Source organism: Schistocerca cancellata, chromosome 4 (genome assembly GCF_023864275.1).
Source record: "Schistocerca cancellata isolate TAMUIC-IGC-003103 chromosome 4, iqSchCanc2.1, whole genome shotgun sequence".
In the NCBI taxonomy this organism is placed as follows: Eukaryota; Metazoa; Arthropoda; class Insecta; order Orthoptera; family Acrididae; genus Schistocerca; species Schistocerca cancellata.
This window is the reverse complement of record NC_064629.1, coordinates 32,112,062-32,131,111: the sequence shown is the minus strand read 5'-3', so window position 1 is coordinate 32,131,111 and position 19,050 is coordinate 32,112,062. Positions and strand designations below refer to the sequence as shown.

The following is a 19,050-nucleotide window of genomic DNA, read 5'->3' as shown; positions in this document are numbered from 1 at the left end:
TTGAGTCTTCCATCTGTTATTATGTTGGTTTATCTGTATTAATGTTAAAACCATTCTACTGCAATACAAAAGCCATTTTTGAGCAAGTTTTTTCCCCTCCATGTCTCTCTTTGCCTTGACAATTAGACCTGTAAATGTGTAGGGTGATGTTTGGACTTTGAGGTTCACCCAGTAGAAGCACGATTTCCATATCAGTCACCAGTTTCATAAATAGTTTTGATTTTAGGACACTTAGCCACTTCTTGGAGATGATTTAAGTGAGATAGCTGTAGAGGATAAGCTAATAGCTTTGACAGCCTTGTTTTCATGTTCATTTGTATAGATCCTGATAGTGTGGGCATAGTAATACAGACTTTTGCTTTGAATGATAGCAGTGAAGCTTCTGTGGCGTGTTTACAAAAGATCATTCTTCCATCAACACAAATGTGTCTTTCCAGATATTGTGTTCGGTTCATGTTTTCTGGATTTAAAGCAAATGAGATGGAGGGGCCTTGAATGGGGTTTTTTCCTTTGTTTGTGGTATCCATTTAGTAACCTTTCATTCTTGGATTTGGAATTCCTCAGTGTACATAGGATAACTTGTGCTGTATTCAGGATGGATGACGGAGGTATTTACATAATTTTGTTGTGCTGAACATGGCATTTCATGTTTGTGAGCAAATCTCTACATTTACTGTGGCTTTCATTTTATACTCTATGGTTGAGAGGTGATATATAAGTAAAAAATAAATTACTTGTCAACTCAAAGATTTGTTTGAATATGATAGTGCGCTGCTAGGCAGGCCGATATTGGACTCTGTTTTTGATCTTAGAACTGTTTCAGCTAGCCCTTTATGTGGGGACTTAGCATTTGTTGTGGAATCCCAATCACATTGCAGCTTGGGATCATTTTAATGTATAGGAATCAGGAGATAAACCACAGACTTCTTTACATGTAGTCTGCATTTCACTGTCAGCATCCTAGAACCACAAAATTCTATATACACATAGTGGAAACAATCCATCTGACTCCATGTTGATGGGATATTAAGCCTTTATTTTCCATATCTCTTCCTTAAACGTCTCTTACCTCAATCACTTCTCATTTATCTAGAGTTTGTGGATTTGTATAGAAGTATCAACCTTCCTCCCAATATCACCATGTTATTTCAGCTGGCATCTCAATTAATTGACATTACTACTTTTAAGTATCAAATTGATTGTGTGAAGCATTGTGGAAAACATAGCCTGCACTGTAGTGATAAAAATATCGGCTGTTCCACCATGATCGGTCCTTGCCCCCACACTATTGGGTATGATACAGTTTTGGGGAAAAATATCAAAATGACAACAGTTACACAATCATGCTACTCACTAGATCTGGTACTGTCACTCATGGCTGTGTTACCCCACATATTTTTTCTGTTCTGTAGAAAACAGGACATCAGAGGCAAACATTTTTAGTCTACAGAAGAGGTGAAACAGAAACTTGATTCATTGTTCTGTCATATCTGTAACTGTGAAATGCCAAACTTGTGAAACAGCATTCACTAAAACAAGCACTCCACCCAGACAGATTCTTCTGCATGGATGACACTTGGCAGATGATTCAAAACCATGTATAGTGGAAGCACCTAGTGGCAGAAATAGTCACCACCACTCATCTGGGCCCAAGAAAGTTATTGTTACTTTCGGCTCTTCTTCCCCTCATACACAGTAGTAAATATTTTTTTCCTCGTGATTTTTTTTGCCTCTAATGGATTATTTAACTATATGTTTTTAACCATTGAAATTGATTCAACTGTGAGTTCTTAGTGAAACATTGTATATTGTATTAACTAAACAAAACACTTTTTTAGCCTTGTTTCACAAACTTTATTATTAATGTAGGATGTAGGTTTTGGGTTATAAGCCCATTTTATAGTACATAACTGATCCTAAAGATGAGAACCAAGCAAAGATAAACATGTCAAATTTTTCATCTATCCGTTCTTCACTTGAACTCTAAAAGTTATTTCTGTTTACAGTTTTGACAAATTACATATGGGTTTACAAAATCCAATAGGACAGCAATTACAATAACTATGACTGACTATTTGTACATTACCAACATTTTGTGGATTCTCTATTTCTGTTCTTGCTAATAATACTGTCCTCTGACTCATTGTGACACCTCTAATGTGATTAGTTGGTTGGCTCTTGCTATACTTGTCTTGAAGGAGTTGTACCTGCAAACCGTAGTACAGAGATGATGATTGGCTAGCACAATTCCATCTGCTTTGACATAAGACTGTTAGTGTTAACTGAAACTGCACCCACTATATTACACCGAATGTTCCCAATCTGTTCACCTACGATTCCATTAACTGTACTGATACTGCTACAGCTACTTCTGCCTAGCCTTGCGTGGCTACTCTTCAGCTTCTTACAATTGCTAAGATTTCCCTGACTTCCCTTGACTTCTTTTCACTGTTTGGAGACTCCTGCGTCTGAGTTTTGTACATCTTTCCCCTTTGCCCCCACTGGTCCCTGAAATAACATGGGTCCAAAGGCCTCTCACCATCTCATTGGCTCTAATTGTGTACTACTCTTCACTAACCTTCCAGAGGCTGGGTGGTGGGAGAGAAGTGTATCTCCCTATCAGGACACACACTACGTCCTAAGCCTGCCATTGGCTTTTTCATAATGTATCGGGGTCCATACCAAAGACTCTCTCTCTTTATCCCTCTCGTCCCACACTCTGTCTAGCCAGGAAATGTTGGCCTAACTATTATTATTGATATCTCTTCTGAGTACAATTAGAGCTGTGCCTATAGTGTTGCTATGTAATCATGTGTTCCTAGCTTAAAGTGTTATCGCTATATGTGGCTGTCCGACGTGCTGGCTCACTGGCTGTCCAGTGAAGTTTCCTTGTCATGCCCTAAGACTTTTAAGACTTAATGTTATTATGTTATTCACCATTTCTTAGTATTCTTCTACAAGACTTGGGTGCTCTGTGGATATGACACTTCCCCCATCTGGATAACTGGCATTATTCCTTAGAGTAGCGTCAGTGTAAAAGCCATTAATTTTTAGATATTTACATCCATTTTTGTTACATTTCTATCCACAGGTTTATATTTTTCTTTTGTGTCCATTTTATATTTCCTTTTGGTACAATTATGAACTTTTCTGACATGAAACAATTACATTTCATTACACTTTACTGAGTTCTCTTAGTTTATCACCTATTTCCAGGAGACACGGAGTCATCTTGCTATTTTGGACTACTGGTAGGAGATCTTCATACTATAGTGGTTTCTGTGCCTTAATATACAATGGTAGTTTATACTCATATTTTCCAACAACAGTTAACATTGGTAAAGTAATTCCATACAGTTCTAAAGCATTTTCTACAACATTTAAATTGTCTGCAGAAACAGGTTATTACAACTATTATAATAAATTATACAGTTACATATGTAGTGATGGAATAGGATGTTAGATACCTTAAGTGAAGTGTGTCACCTTTTCCTGTAGTTCAGCTACCATTCTTTCTATGTCATGTAAACTCTTTCCAGTGGCTTTCAAATCATCTACTTGTTGGACCACTTAATGATAAATCTAAGTTTAGGAATGAAATGTTTGTATTCTCATTATTTACTGTACAACTATCAATTTTTAACTGTCTTTGTAGTATTATTCTTAGTTGTATTTGTACATATTATTCGTTCTGATCGTATTGATGCTCTTGTTCCATACTCTTTACATTTAATGTAGAAGCTTATTTTTCCAACTCATTTTAGTAGTACATACTTTAGAGCTTGTCTCACACATAATACTGTCAGACTTGCTTCCTTAGGAACCAAATGTAATCATTATTACTTAAATGTGTCCAAATACTTTTATTTAAAGATACGATTTTTCCACAGTTGCTTGGGATAGCACTTATGGGCTGATGTGACCTTTCTTCACACTTTTCGTGATCAAATATTTGCAACATTGCAAATGTTTGTCTGCAAAACCTTCCTAGATCTGCCATGTCTTACTGTTTTATCATAGAGCAACACTTCATCACCCACAGTGAATTCATTTGGATTCTGTCATTTGTCATATTGTTCTTTAGTAGTCCTTTAGTGTTGTATTATCGATTTCCTTGCTACGTTATGTGCTTCTTCGATTCTAGCTCTGTCTGTTCACATATTACTCATAGTAATAACTTACCTTTGCTGATTCTTATTGCAATATTCCTGGTATGTTTACCTTTGTTCCATACATTAATTTAAAAGATGTATACCCGGCACTACTGTGTGGTGTTATGTTGAATACAAAAACTGCATATAGTACCCACTTGTGCAATGAACTTAGAATCCCTGTCACAAAGTGCTCAAGTACTCTTATCAGTGTATGGTGATGTCTTTCTAGCACACCAATTGATTCTGGATGCTATGTCATTGTGTGTATTGTGCTTGTATGCAACTATTTACAAATTTTACTAAAAATATGACTTAAGAGATTTGATCCTTGGCCTGTTAAAAGCACTGACGGAATTCCATATCTTAAAACTGTGTGTTCCACAAATACTTCTGCACTGTTTCGGTATCTTGCCTTTATGGGTAAAGCCAATGTAAACTTAGTTAAATTGTCTTGGGTCAGCACGTATCTGTTTCCTGTGCTTGGTACCTCTAACGCAAAATACTTGCTCAGGTGAACATCCGCAACTAGGAACATATTTATAGAATAAAAATCCGCTTCAGTTGGTATAATTTTCTTAATTTATTCCATGAGCAGTTTTGAAACTTAAACCTTCATCTTCAGGCGCTACCAAATAATTTTGAGAACTTCTGTGTTGTGCTGTCCAGGGGGAGGGGGGCACTACGGTTGCCGGTCCAATGCTCCCATGTATTTGTTTGACACAAGTGTGATCCCCAATGACTGACTGGCCTGACCACCAAACATTTATGTTCTCATAATCTGTGGTCATAGCTTAGAGTGTCTTCACTAGTACCTGGCTGGCTCACTGGCTTCCCTGTGACTTTTCCTTGCCACTTCTAAGACTTAACATTATTGTCCATGTAGTGTTACTATTTTTCTACAAGACTTGGCTGTTTGCTTCGATGCCCCACATATCAAATTTGGCTTGTTGCCTTCTCATTTATCACATAGTTGTTTACCTACCTTTTTAAATTTGTTTTACTAATGTAAACACAATTGAATGTAAATATAAAAATTATACTCTTGTGCTTTGTAGATAACATCTTCACGAAAAGTGGAGTTGCCAAAACTTCAGGGACTTGTACTGCGAGAGATTATCCTTGTCAAAATGGAAAATAAAATAACGAAAATAAAATGCATACTCCACTCTTGCCCTATGTTAACTAATAAAGGAAAGAAGGTATTCATTTTTCAAACAGAAATGCCAATACTACGCACAAGAGTTCTGAATTGGTGGAGCCCTTACTACCCCCGCAAGGCTAACTGTCCCTAGAGGTAAGTTGTTTTGAAACATGACAGCTAATTTTTAAACACCTAAAACCCTGTTAAAATCCATGTTACTTTTACTGCCAGTGTGACCTTTACATATAGAAAATATATATAAAATGTATAATAATGTTTCAAGATAAATATTGGTATGTATTGAAGTTGTTTCTAGAATGTATGTGAGAAAAGAATTATCATCATTCATTTATACAGCCAGCATTCTCACAGAGTTCTTTTGGTGTATGTAGAGAAGAGTATTGGGAACCAAGTCTTGTTATGTTGATAGTACAGATGTCGTTGTGAACAGGAAGCTTAGCATAGACAACATGTTTTTTAAACTCCCTAACAAGTGTACTCTCATTGCAGGGGTTGAGCAGAATTTGGCTAACAATATCCAGCCTGGAGAGCCACATTCTATCACAGTATTCAACAGCACAAAAGGAAAAATTCTGTGTTAGTGCTGATGATCCCAGTGTTGTTCCTGTAAAATGTTAATTAATTGATCATTAAATATCCCTAGTGGTAAGCTGTTTTCAAAAATTACGTTTTAAAACCCTGTTAAAATCGGTGTTATTCCCAGTGTATCATGTATATTTAGAAACAACAGCACAAATGCATTAAATTATCTGTGTTAATGGAAATGATCCCAGTGTTGTACCTATAAAATCATAATTATTAATTAATCAATGTTCAGCATCCATTTTTGATAAGTATTCTCTAAAAGTGCATTTTTCTTTAATTGATCATTAAATATCCCTAGCGGTTAGCTGTTTTCAAAAATTACATTTTAAAACCCTGTTAAAATCGGTGTTATTCCCAGTGTATCATGTATATTTAGAAACAACAGCACAAAAGTATAAATTATCTGTGTTAATTCATGCATGTTCAGCATCCATTCTTGATAAGTGTTCTCTGAAAGTGCATTTTTCTTTAATTGATCATTAAATATCCCTAGTGATAAGCTGTTTTCAAAAATTACATTTTAAAACTCTGTTAAAATCTGTGTCACTTTGTTACTCCCAGTGGACACGTATATTTAGAAAAGATATATAAAACCTGTAACAATGTTTCAAAATAAATGTTGATATGTACTGCAGTTGATTCTAGAATGTGTATCAGAAGATAATAAAACAATAAATATATGTATTCCATTCATGAGTTTCACATGTTCATGTTTGCCCAGTTTACATTTAGCACATGACTGCTTTGATGGCATAGGTGATGCTTGTGACCAGACTGGAGTAGGTGGTGGTGGTGGTGGTGGTGGTGGTGGTGGTGGTGGGAGGAGGATGTATGGGACAGGTCTTACATCTAGGTCTGTTACAGGGATATGAGCCATGAGGCAAGGAGTTGGAGTAAGGATGGAGGAGGATATTGATTAGGTTCAGTGGGCAGCAGTATACCACTGTGGGAGTGGTGGGAAGGATAATGGGTAGGATATTCCTCATTTCAGGGCACAATGAGAGGTAGGGGAAATCCTGGTGGAGAATGTGATTCAGTTACTCAAATCCTGAGTGGTACTGAGTCATGAGGGGAGTGCTCCTTTGTGGGCGGACAGTGGGACTGTCGGAGATAGTGGGTGACTGGAGAGATAAGGCACAGCTTTGGTGGGTAATTTCAGACTGTGAAGGCCTTAGTGAGACCTTCAATATATTTGGAAAGGGACTGCTCATTACTATAGATGAGACGGCCATGGGTGGCTAGGATATATGGAAGGGACTTCTTGGTATGGAGTGGGTAGCAGATGTTAAAGTACAGATATTGCTTGTTGTTGGTAGGGTTGATATGAACAGGTGTGCTGATGTCAACATCAGTGAACATGGCTTGTTGAGTTGGGGTGGACCAAGTGAAATGAATGGGGAGAAGATGTTGAGGCTCTGGACGAATGTGGATAGGGTGTCATCACCTGCGATCCAGGTCACAAAGACGTTGTCAATGAAACTGAATCAGGAGAGGGGTTTGGAATTCTGGGTGGTTATGAAGGTTTCCTCCAGATGGCCCATGAGTAGTCTGACATAGGATAGTGCCATGTGAATGCCCATTGTCACACCACAGATTTGTTTGTAGGTGATGCCTTAAGAAGGTGAAGTAATTGTGGGTGAGGATATAGTTGGTCATGGTGACTGTGAAGGCGGTTGTAGGTCCGGAATCAGTTGGACATTGGGGAAGGTAGTGTTCAACAGCAGCAAGGCTATGGGCTTAGGAAGCATGTAGAAGGTAGAAGTGCAGGGTGTGGTTAGGTTGAGGAGACACAGACTCAGGGGGTAGGTTCTAAGAGGACCTAAGGATTTGAGGGGAGACTGGAGATCCCATTGGGTTTCAGAAATGGGAGGTATGGGGTCACTGTGGCAGGTTTTGTAGGTGGATGGATCTGATGGCTGGGGGAGTGTTTCCTCCAGGTAGTTTCTGCAGTTCAGAACAACAGTGGTGCAGCCTTTATTGGCAGGTAGGATTATAAGGTCAGCATTAGCTTTTAGGTGGTGGATTGCTGTTCTTTCTGCTGATGTAAGGTTAGCTTCCATGTTGAAGGTTTAGGGGAATGTTAACTGCAAACTCTTTTAATCTTGGTTTGTCATTTGTCCTCTACAGTTGTATTTGTAGGCATGCAATTGCAAATTCTGCTCTAGGACTTTGGGCATCGTTGAACATCATAGCTGTAACTGTCTGGCAGCAGTACGCGTAGACTTTCTGGGAGAATGATTGAAAGATTTTCTTACACACTCAGAGTTTTCTTCAGGTATCCTTGGTCATCCACCTTTCCCTTTATTGAATACTGTCTCTTCGCCATAAATTTCTTGTGTCATACCTGAATCGATGGACATGACAGTGGATCTTTTCCATACTTAGTTCTGAAGTTTTGCTGAATCTGTAGGGTGGGGTTTGGTTTCAGTACACTATAATACGCACTATGTCTTCTCTTGAGGAGAGACTATTTTGTAAGGATTTTGTACAGATATGATGAAGATATCTCACCAGTTGCTTTTGTCTTAAATTTTTGAAACTATAGAGAGATTTTCTGGGCACACTGCATTTCAACTACTAAAACTGGGTTTCTATGTACACATAAAACTACACTAGTCAACTGGTGTTAATTGGCTTGCGTGTGGAAACACTTTACCAGTAAAAGCACTTCCTGGCTGGTGCCAGGAGCAGAGAAGTTAAAAACTTTTTCTAAATTTCTGGTAGTAAGTCACTTCCCTTACTGCTATCTTATACCTAGTTGCTTCTACCTAAAACATGCCCAATCTGTTTTGATTGTTCATGGTATTTATGGGATAAACATTTTGTAAATGTGCTAATCAGCCCAATGCATTTTAATATATATGGTCAGATTTAGTGCCTGCTCAATAAAAAATTGCGTAGTTACTGAAAAAGTTAACAAATGGCTCATTGGGACGATTACTATAGATGTTAACACTATTTCCAATATAAAATGGCTCACTGTACTTCACATCAGTCTTCCCTTTTTTCTCCTACATGAATTTAGGTGCCCCAAAAGCAGTATTTATTAAAACTTACAAGTCAAGAAATGGTTTCTTGCTTCTGTAAACAGAGAAAAATTGTGTAAACTTAGAAGTTCAAATAATGGAGAAGTGAGATGTTGAGAGCTACAGTTACATTTGCTGGAAATTCAAGACTGATTCATTTCACAAAAAAATCTTTTATTAATTATGATATTATAGCCAAATACTCCTTTACATCAACTACAATAAATAAAATGATTCTTCATGATAATCCGATTGAAACAAATCCCGAATTTAATCCTTGATATTTTCATGCCTTTAAAATTTGTTTGATCTGGTAGCTGATTTGTACCATTTATAATTGGAGCCCTAGATACAGAATTTCCCCGGAACAAATAATACAAGTTTTTGACTTTCACCTCCATTATTAACTCTTCATTTTACATTTTTTTATCATGTTAGAGTTTTAACAAGCTCACATTGTGCAGTTGATGGAAGCAGACATAAAAAACAATGTGTTCATGATAATGGACACGAGTAGCTATTAAACTGTAGTGTGCAAATTTACAGCTTTGCTATGGATTGAAATTCCATATCCAGTTAGCTATCGGGTTTCTATCTCTCAAATAGATTTGTGTGACTAGTATTAACTGTGCATGAAACTCTTTACTCTATCTGAAACTAATGAAGAAGATTTTCAGTGTCATCCTGATTGACCTGTGATGATGTAAAACTTGTAAAGAAGAGATGATATATGGCCTGTTCATGGTAGTGTGGCAGGCAGCAGGCACTGTGTTACAAACCGGTCATAGTTTCTTTTTAAGCCGTCTGTGTGAAGAGAAGTACATGTTGTATTTCTTTCAAGTTTTTGATGATTCGCTATTGAATGTGGGCATTCCGACAGAGGATGTGCATGTAGTATCACCATTATGCTTGTGCCTGAGTGCCAAAGGTGGAGCAGTATTTGAAAGGCCACTAAATGTGACAGAGGTCACTCATATAGTGGCAGCCTTCGTGTGTGTGCGCCTCCGTGCCACTTTTTATTGATGTGATGTGTCAACTAGCAACCTCCAGTGCAAAACACTTGTGTGAAGATGGCTTAATGGTTCTCAGCTGAAATATGGCAAGAAGTCGACATCATCTGGCTGCAATCCCGAAACTTGAATACTTTTTACGCCAGGAAATTTTCAAGAATCACATCAAATTTAGCATACATTTTGTTAAATATCAATCCAGGTCCAAGTAACTATATAACTGTAGAATAACACGATGATTGCTGCACACCAAAATACGGTAAAAATGGCAGGTTGGTAAGCAAAGATGAAAAGATTGACTGATTGGTAAAATTACTATCATAAGGTATAGATTCATTTATAGGCTTACCAAAATGCCCTTGTCACAACATGTCTCTGTTCACCCTTTCCTCAACGTCTCCTAGCCTTACACTAGCTCCTGGACTTGCGCTGACGTCGTCTGGCTTTTGCCACAACCTTTTTTAGCCCTTGCGCCAACATCTTCTAGCCCTTCCACCAATCTCTCTAAGCCATTGTCCAGCTTGTCTCAGTCCTTGCCACATCAGTCTTAGCATCTGCCTCAAGTTTGCTTAGTCTTTGCTTCAACCTTTTGTATATGAGACAAACAACAGAAGGAGATTGGTGATTTTAAATTCAGATCAGTACAGACTACCTCTACCAAACACATGAACATTCCACTGTACTCTTTTCAAATCACTACTATGCTTTGCAGTCAGCACATGGGCACATAGACTGATGCTGGTCCCAAACACAGTGTTGGTCAAATTAGTGCAGAGAAGTGTCCCACCCAGACTATTGGGGGCTTTTGGCACTGCTTGTAATATACCTGATGGATATTATCATCAAATAAAGAGCTACAATGCACCGGTTAAGGATGGGGAGACTAGAGCATGTAAATGCAGTTACCAATGTACCAATACTTACTAAATGTGAACTCTTAAGCTGGTGGATGGATGCATGGTGAAGCGAGTGGACACAAGTGATAAGGGATATAGACTACATGATTTTATCACTGACCTATGGGAGCTGCTAAGAATGAAACATACTGATCCCAGCCACTGTATGGTACATTTCTTAACTGGACACGGATCTTATCCCACGAACATACACTATGTGAGTCTGCATCAGACATCAACATGTACAAGCATGAAAAGAGGTTACTCGGATCATATAGTATTATTCTGTGGGCAATACAGGAACACCAGAAAACACTACACTTAAGACTACAGTAACACAGTACCACAAATCTACACGATAATTAGAAACGAATAACAATGGACTCATCTGAACACACTAACAGACGAAATATCCAAAGCCTCATGTGAAGAGTACATATGGGTAAGAACTTATAGACAGTGAGCCTACATAAAATCGAATGACAGATTCTAAAGTGGTACACGAAGAAGAGGAAAAGAAGAGAGAAATGGATAACGGACGATGTAACTTTCAACTTTTAACGTGGTAAGACTATCAAAAATATTCAACGACATTTGCATGTGCAGGCAAAATAATGCAACAGTGCACACTGAACTTTCAAAAGATAAATAATGTAAGGAAATGCAAGCTTATTGTTGCATAAGGTGTCATAAATATGTACACTGTAGAATAGTGCATGAAATAGACTACCATAAACCTCCTCCTAACATAACAAGTAATTGTGACTGACAGCCAATGGTTCGAAGCAACTGTTCTGAGGTATTCACTGCCAGTCACAACTGGTGATGGTACTAAGTCATCTAACATGCATCCTACTTTGTTTTATTCTTTTTAAAAAACGAACCAACTTATTTAATTTCCTTTTAACCTTAGTATTCATTTATTCAGTTACAAAAATGTTGTGGACAAAAACAGTAAAAACAGAGATAATGCTCAATACCTGCCTCCATGTGACAGGACATGACAATGATATAATCGGACATGGGTGCTGGAGGGAGCTGTAACGGTGCCCCATAGACCCCATAACCGATCATAGTGGCTAATTGGCAAATTAAAAACCCAACGTATGGAAGAAGTTGATGGGTCATTAAAAATAAAGCAGCAAGGGAAACAAATTCCTTGCCCCCAATCTCTACTAGTCCTTGCACCAAAGCCAAATGCAGCCCGTAGGCCGTCGGCATGTGGGACGAGTTAGCTAACGTTAACGTGGCGCTCCGCGAATTCTGTGATGTCACTTCCTGTTACTCGTTGAGAAGCCATTTCGTCACATGAATCACAAAATAACTTCTGTGATATTTCTACAACTTGCCACGTAAAGTAGAACCCATGGAGATAAGAATAAATGGAGATGGCACTACGTATCCCAACCGTACTACGTTTTGAGGCCATGGGGGCGTGGCTTGCCGCCATGACACACTGACCAAAATGTTGCCAGTGTGCATAGCGCTGTGTGTATTTACAGTCACGAATTGCACCATATACGCACGTAACATCATCAAATTGGTTGTTTCATAGTTTTTGTTTAAAATTAAATCTCGCAAAGGCGAAATCTCGCATCTCTTCTGTTTAAAAATAGTTTTTAATGCAGTATTACGAATAGCTAGAATATGCCAATCTTAAATGTAAACGATACAATTTTGTTAATTTAGTAATAATTGTGTATCACAAACTTGGGTTGTTCTTAAGTTATTCTTACGATCGTCTGATACTACAATCCGATTGAATGAATCTGTGCTAGATTTACGAGAAGTGACAATGTCTTTTCCGATTTTCATGACATACAAACCAATACTTTTCAATTATTTGACTTCAGCATAATGTATTGTGACAGCTATTTACTAATGTGCAACAGACTGATTACAATGGTGACCATTACATATATCTGAAGAGGTAACAAAATGACCTGTCTTTGTTGTTAATTATTTAAACCATGAAGAAGCAAGTCTGATAAAATAACTTAATGTTTAGCCAACAACTTGTCACATTGTGCACAACTTCATTCTATTGTCAAATGGGATAGAACTGTAGAGAATCCCAAGAAATATAAATTAGAAGTTTGTTATTCACAAAAAAATGTACTCGCAGTTTGGATAACATTGACCCTGAGGAAGAAAACAAAACTCTTTGCCATACATTTCACACACACATCAACAAATACCCATGTTTCTTCTCTTAAGTGGTATGCAGCAGCTCTAGTGTGGGGCTAGTACACTCTTTTCAGTAGTAAACAAATCAATTGCGGCAGCAGAACTTCCAACATGACATGTCTGTTAGCCAATGCAGTATAGCAGTGTTCCAATTTTCCTCTGTTGTGGGAGTCATTTTAATATTAATAAGGAGTTCTAGCTATTGCTTACTTACCTTATGTTCCAATTTCTTATTTTGGTATGAAAGAGATTTCTTAACAGTGCAACAGTGTCCCATATTTTAGGTAACTTAGGCATAAACCATTACATTGAGCTTTGTTTACTTCGTTCCCTATTTTATAATTTTCAGTCTTTTAAATCCAATCCTTTCTTGTCAAGTTGACAGGAAGTTACTGTGGTACAAAATGAAATGATGGAGAAATTAAGACAGTGATCGTGGACCAGAATCTTATATCAGAGTTTTAAAAGTGTGGTATGTCCCAATAAATTAGCAGAAGCTTAATTGCTTGCCAATGACAAAATTTTATTAACATTGAAACTAGGTTTTGCTTTTGAAATCGTTGTCCTAGTAAAAATATAGGCTATATATTCCTTATTCATTCATAAAAAGTATGGTAACTGGGAGGAACGAAATAATCGATGGATGGAACTATGCAAGTAAAACATTTGTGACCAACACTGTCTTCAACCTAGGGGTTTTTCCGTCCTAACTGAAACATTAGGTGGTGTATTCAGAATTTTATTCCAGCAAAAAAACTTTTATTGATTTGTTGTTATCCATTTTATGTTGAATTGCTTGTTATTGGTCTAGAGAAAAATTATTACAATGTGACTGATTTCAGTTAATTGCTTTTTTCACAAGATTGTAGAATTTAAAAATAACACAGTTCTATGTAAAAAAAATATTACTATATAAAATTGCAACATAAAGGTCCACATCAAAACTTAAATGTACTGAAAAATGTGTGTCCATTATTTTGAATCAGATTTCACCAAACAATAGAACTGAAACCATTACAGATGGAACTATGCAAGTAAAACATTTGTGACCAACACTGTCTTGAACCTAGGGGTTTTGCCATCCTAACTGGAAACCAAGCATCAAAACCCCAGAAGCATGAGCATTGCTACACAAGAAGACCTTATTGAGGTACTGGTAATGAGACTGTGCTTATCTGATATAACCAAAAACCTTAGATGCTCTCAGCATTATAGTGCCACAAAAACATGGTTAATCAAACCACCTTCAGAGAGATGGTGGAAAGGTAATTAGGCTACTAACGAAGACACACAAAACATGATTTTCCAACACTTCTGTAAAACAACACTACTTGATTTTGATATCAGAAGTACAGGAAAAAATTTAGTTCTCGCAGGTAGCCACAGTTGCAGCCTGCATTCACTCATAAATGAAGAAAGAGTCTACTGTGAACGCATCAAGACTGATCAGTCTTCACCAAAGTTTGTGAACTGACAAAGTTATCTCAAGTCAGTAAACTAACTCCCATGGATTGTATAATGTTGTATGGTGGCTCAAATGACACTTACAAAAATGAAATGCCTATTGCTTGAGAATGAAAGAAATGTCTCAGTCTACTGACTCACACAACTGTAATACTAATTACCATTCCACATACATATGATTTATCACAGTGGTCCTGCATAAACCAGGAAAGTAGTCAAACAAACAAACAAGAAAATATGCAATCATTTATAAAATATATCTTATTACAGATATAAATGTTGTGGGCTGTAGTTTCCATACAACACATGGGTTGCATTTTAATGGGTTAGGGGAGACACTAGTAGCAAATTTAGTGCTCAATGAAGTAGCAAAAAACCAATAAAGCACACCTGAGAACACTATGATGTCTCTCTCATTTTGTTAAGGGTAAACGACTGCCAGACTAGGTAAGAAAAAAATATTATTAGTAATGACTTACAAGCAAAAACCATAATATACTGCACAATGATGGGAATGTATTTCAGTGTGCCAAAAATGAGACAATTCTATTTCCCATTAATATGTTGTCACTCATGGTGGAAATTTAATTGACAACACTGGCTAGAACAAACTATAGCATACTCTGCCAAACAATGGCAAAATACTTCAAACAGAAATGTGTCCCATTTGGAAGCACACATATCACAAGTTATTGCAGAACTAGTATTGCATACTGGTATGGTGGAGTATCAATCAGTGGGAAACACTCCACATATAAAGTAGTTATAAATGTTTGTGTGTGGAAGGTATATTTAAAAGGTATTACACAAAAATAAAATTATAATTTTCTGACTCCACTGCACACCAGGAACAAATTTTCATAGATAAACTGAAGATTCTAGTATTATTAGTTTCAAGATACAGACAGCACAAACTTTTTTGTAGATGGTGATAATGACACAGACATTACAGTAAAGAAATTGCATCATTTATTAAATACAATAAGGTCACATTTTTGGTCTGCCTCAATATAATGACTACTTGATACTAGATGCCTAACACACTATACCTCTGTGTACAAATATCAGTTACTGACCTTTAAAGAGTAACAGTTTTTTACAAGTTGTCCTGATTTTATTTTCATGCAATGAATCACTTATTCTCTTGGCGGCATGTTTTGCTGTGTAAGCAGGTATTGTGTGGCAATTGCTTTAATCAGCAGTATCATATGATTGTCCAAGAGATGCTGATTTTTCATGTGGTCTGCTAACTCCTTGAACACTGACTTGAATATGAATTCACTAAGCACCTCAAACACACATTTGGAAAAGAGATTTTTCAATGGAACTTTTGAATTACCTGTAGTATGCCACCTGAATGCTTCTTCTGCACACACATGGATGTCAACATCATCATTCGATGGTAAAACCAACCACCCCCTGCTCTTTCTATTAATGAGAGAATAAGCAACATGGCTACCATCCCCTTGTAACATGGATAAACATACTTCACAGTTTAAGGTTTTTTCTAAGTGACACACCACAAATCCAGGTGTATATACTACAATATAGATGGCCACTTCAGATATCCAAGTTCCAGTAGCAAAGTAATCGTGGTCAGGTGTCGCTGAACTATTTTTCATGCTTAGTAACTGCCACCATTCCGAAGTGTGATGTAAGTGATGTTCAACATTGGAACTGCTGAAAGTAAGAATGGGAATTTCTTCCAAAGGTATACAATTCACTCTTTCTGATTCATGGATCTGACTATGAATTAGTAGCCTCTTGTATGCTGCAACAAACTGGCGAGCAGTGGGGTTGTTATTCCAACCACCACAACTTTGGATGGTACTAAAAACATTTCCAAGTGGTCCTGAGAACAATTGTACAGAGGGAGGGACTTCAGCAGAGGAGCACGAGTTTGTGTTCCCGCTAATTTGATTTTCATGTGTAAAACACAGGATATACACACCAGGAATCCAATAAATCCTGCCTTTCTATTTGAGTCAACAACTGTCATTGCATGAGGATTTGGACCGACAGTGAGTTCCTCGATGTACCTCTGTGCCTTTAAAATAAATTCCTCTATAGCACTAAAATTTGCTGTATTTAATGCCTGCTTGAAACCATTTTGTAAAAGTGTTCTGGAATCACAGACATCAAAGAGACAGTTGAAAACGTGTATAAATTTTACTGTTGCAGATGCCTCTTCAAAACCCAGCAGATTCATGTCACAGCAGAACTGTATGGCATCTGCCATCGAATTGCTAAGCAGCTGAGTAGCCAGTTTCAACTTCATTTTATTTTTAAAAAAAATGTAGGTGACTGGCAGTAATCTTATTGCCTACATGGAGCCTTTCCTTGACTTGCAATTCATGTAACAGTTTCAAAAAGTGCCAAGAAATGACAGCACCTTGCTCATCCAAGAGAAATTTTTTATCTCCTAAAGTGTTGCCCACAAATTTCAAAAATGGAGGGTCTAAGAAAAATGACATTTCATGATCATTCCCTTCAACTGAAAAAGTACATCTCAAAGTTTCACAATTGAGATCGCAGCCTAAACATCTAGTCATTGACAAATCGCTAGCTGAACTATCACATGTGAGTGAAACAACTTTCACACCACTTGAATTGGCAAGATCAATGCACTCTTTAACTACCTCGGTGTTTTGCTCACCAGTTATACCAGCAGTCAAGAAGTATCCAACTGGGCCACAAGCATGAGCACAAATGTTTCTTTGGCAATGGGCAAATTATCTGTGTCTCCAGATGACCCCATGTCAACATAACTGTAGTAGCATGTACCATCAAATTCTACATGTTCCCTGATGGCAATTTCGTCAGCTACCAAGCTACAGAGAGTCAGAAACTTTGTTTCAGGGTGACAAGCTTCTGCCTTAATTACCTTAAACACCTTGGACGTGAATTCAGGCACTCCACCCACACACTGGTAACACTTCAGTAACATTCTGGACTATGTCAAACATGTATTAAAACAGCGCTTAACATAATTATATGCCCTGTGGGAATAAAAATGCAGTGTTTAGGCAAAGGAGCGCAGTTCTGGACTGTATGTCCTAGGTACAGCCTGTGCCCTAGCTTTTGCAGTTTGCCATTTCAGCAAGTCTCTCTCCGTTCCTGGTATGCTTTCTGGTATATTTAGTGAACTTCCATCCACAAGATGCTTGTCTTTCAGTGCCTTAATGACAGCACTCAAAGAAGCCACTTTCTTCTTAAGGGGACAAGCTCCTGAACGGGCTGCATTTTTAGCATTATCTTCACCCTTATAGTGCAACTGATCTGTAAATGAAAAATAGCTCAAAATTCGTACACACAATTAGGGTCATTAGTCAAAGCATTTCCCAAAAAATCATTGAGATATTTATTGTATTTTGGTACTGACAACAATATTTATAACAGTGTAAAAAACGGAACACTATTTCACTGCGGTACCATTTTCTTTGGAACCAATGACTGCACAGCTTGGAAAAAGAGTCAGAGTAGAGACAACATTCACATAAGTGTTTTATGCCTCCAATTTCCTTCCATGATGCTGATCTGTGAAAAAGACAAGTAATTTATTTTACTACAACAAAAATATTTAAAAATATAGCTCAAATATCACTAACATCATCATCATGTTACAAACTTTTTCAAAAAATAGTAGGCAAGGGAGGTAGAGGAGGTCATTCTAAATATGTGTATCCTTTTTTTTTTTTTTTTTTTTTTTGAGTTTAACTTCTGTCATTTAGGAGAAAAGTGTACCTGAATGATGAAAATTCAAGTTTTCGGTAAATCACAAAAGAAGATTTACAGATTTATTAACTTACCACTATGCTCGTTTAGAACATTCCAGCTGCATACTCCAGTTGCCCCCTGTTTCCTTACTCTCCATACTCTTTTCTCTTCATTCTTTTCTTTATCCTTGACTCCTTGGTAGAAGCTCCTGCAGCTGTCTCTGTTTCGGTTACCCGCCACTTATCAATACCAGTTAGAGTTACTTCCCGTCTGGATGTTCAATTTCTTCATAACATTGATCCTTGAAATTCCACCATCATTGAACATTATTATTGCATCCATTACACTAATCTTCAGCACTGTCAGCCCAACAAATACGGTTTTGGGTATTCTCTCCCATATACAACTGTTGAAACTTTCATTTGCATTCTGAGAGAGACCATGCATACATTTCCTAAGTAGATTTTTATTTGCCAGATCCATATATATAGGCCTAATTGCCTCCATTGCAGCAAGTGGTATGGAATGCCTGTGGGTATATTGTATGCCTGTAGCACTGTTCAACCAGGACTTGCACCACGAATCTTCCTCTTTTTGACACAAACCATGCTGTGGGGTTTCTTCTGTTGACAGTCTGCGAAACCATGTTGCCCAAACAGCTCGTCTCATGTTCTCCAAATCTCCTACATTTCTCCTTACTGCTAGTCCATAATATTAAGTCAAAGAATCAATTTCACTTTTTTTAAGATGACCTGGACCACTTATGTGTTTTCTGTCTGACAGTTTTTATCCACTGAAGTCTGTACATAATTTTCTGAGCCGAGCTCCCATTCTTTTTTTGTACATGCC

At 37.4% G+C, this 19,050-nt stretch overlaps 1 protein-coding gene across 2 annotated transcripts in view; it reads left to right on the top strand.

Moving 5' to 3' along the window:
- The window catches only part of LOC126183188 (transmembrane protein 183-like), a 252,438-nt gene extending 245,848 nt beyond the window's left edge, over window positions 1-6,590 (top strand). Inside the window, exons 8-9 of one of the 2 annotated variants that reach the window (XM_049924924.1) lie at window positions 5,210-5,448; window positions 5,806-6,590. In XM_049924924.1, the coding sequence (XP_049780881.1) occupies window positions 5,210-5,446 (237 nt within the window). In that variant the 3' untranslated portion in view covers window positions 5,447-5,448; window positions 5,806-6,590. Of the gene's footprint in view, window positions 1-5,209; window positions 5,449-5,805 lie in introns of those variants that run through there. The other variant, XM_049924925.1, reaches the window with a different exon arrangement.
- The last annotated feature ends 12,460 nt before the right edge of the window (window positions 6,591-19,050 follow it).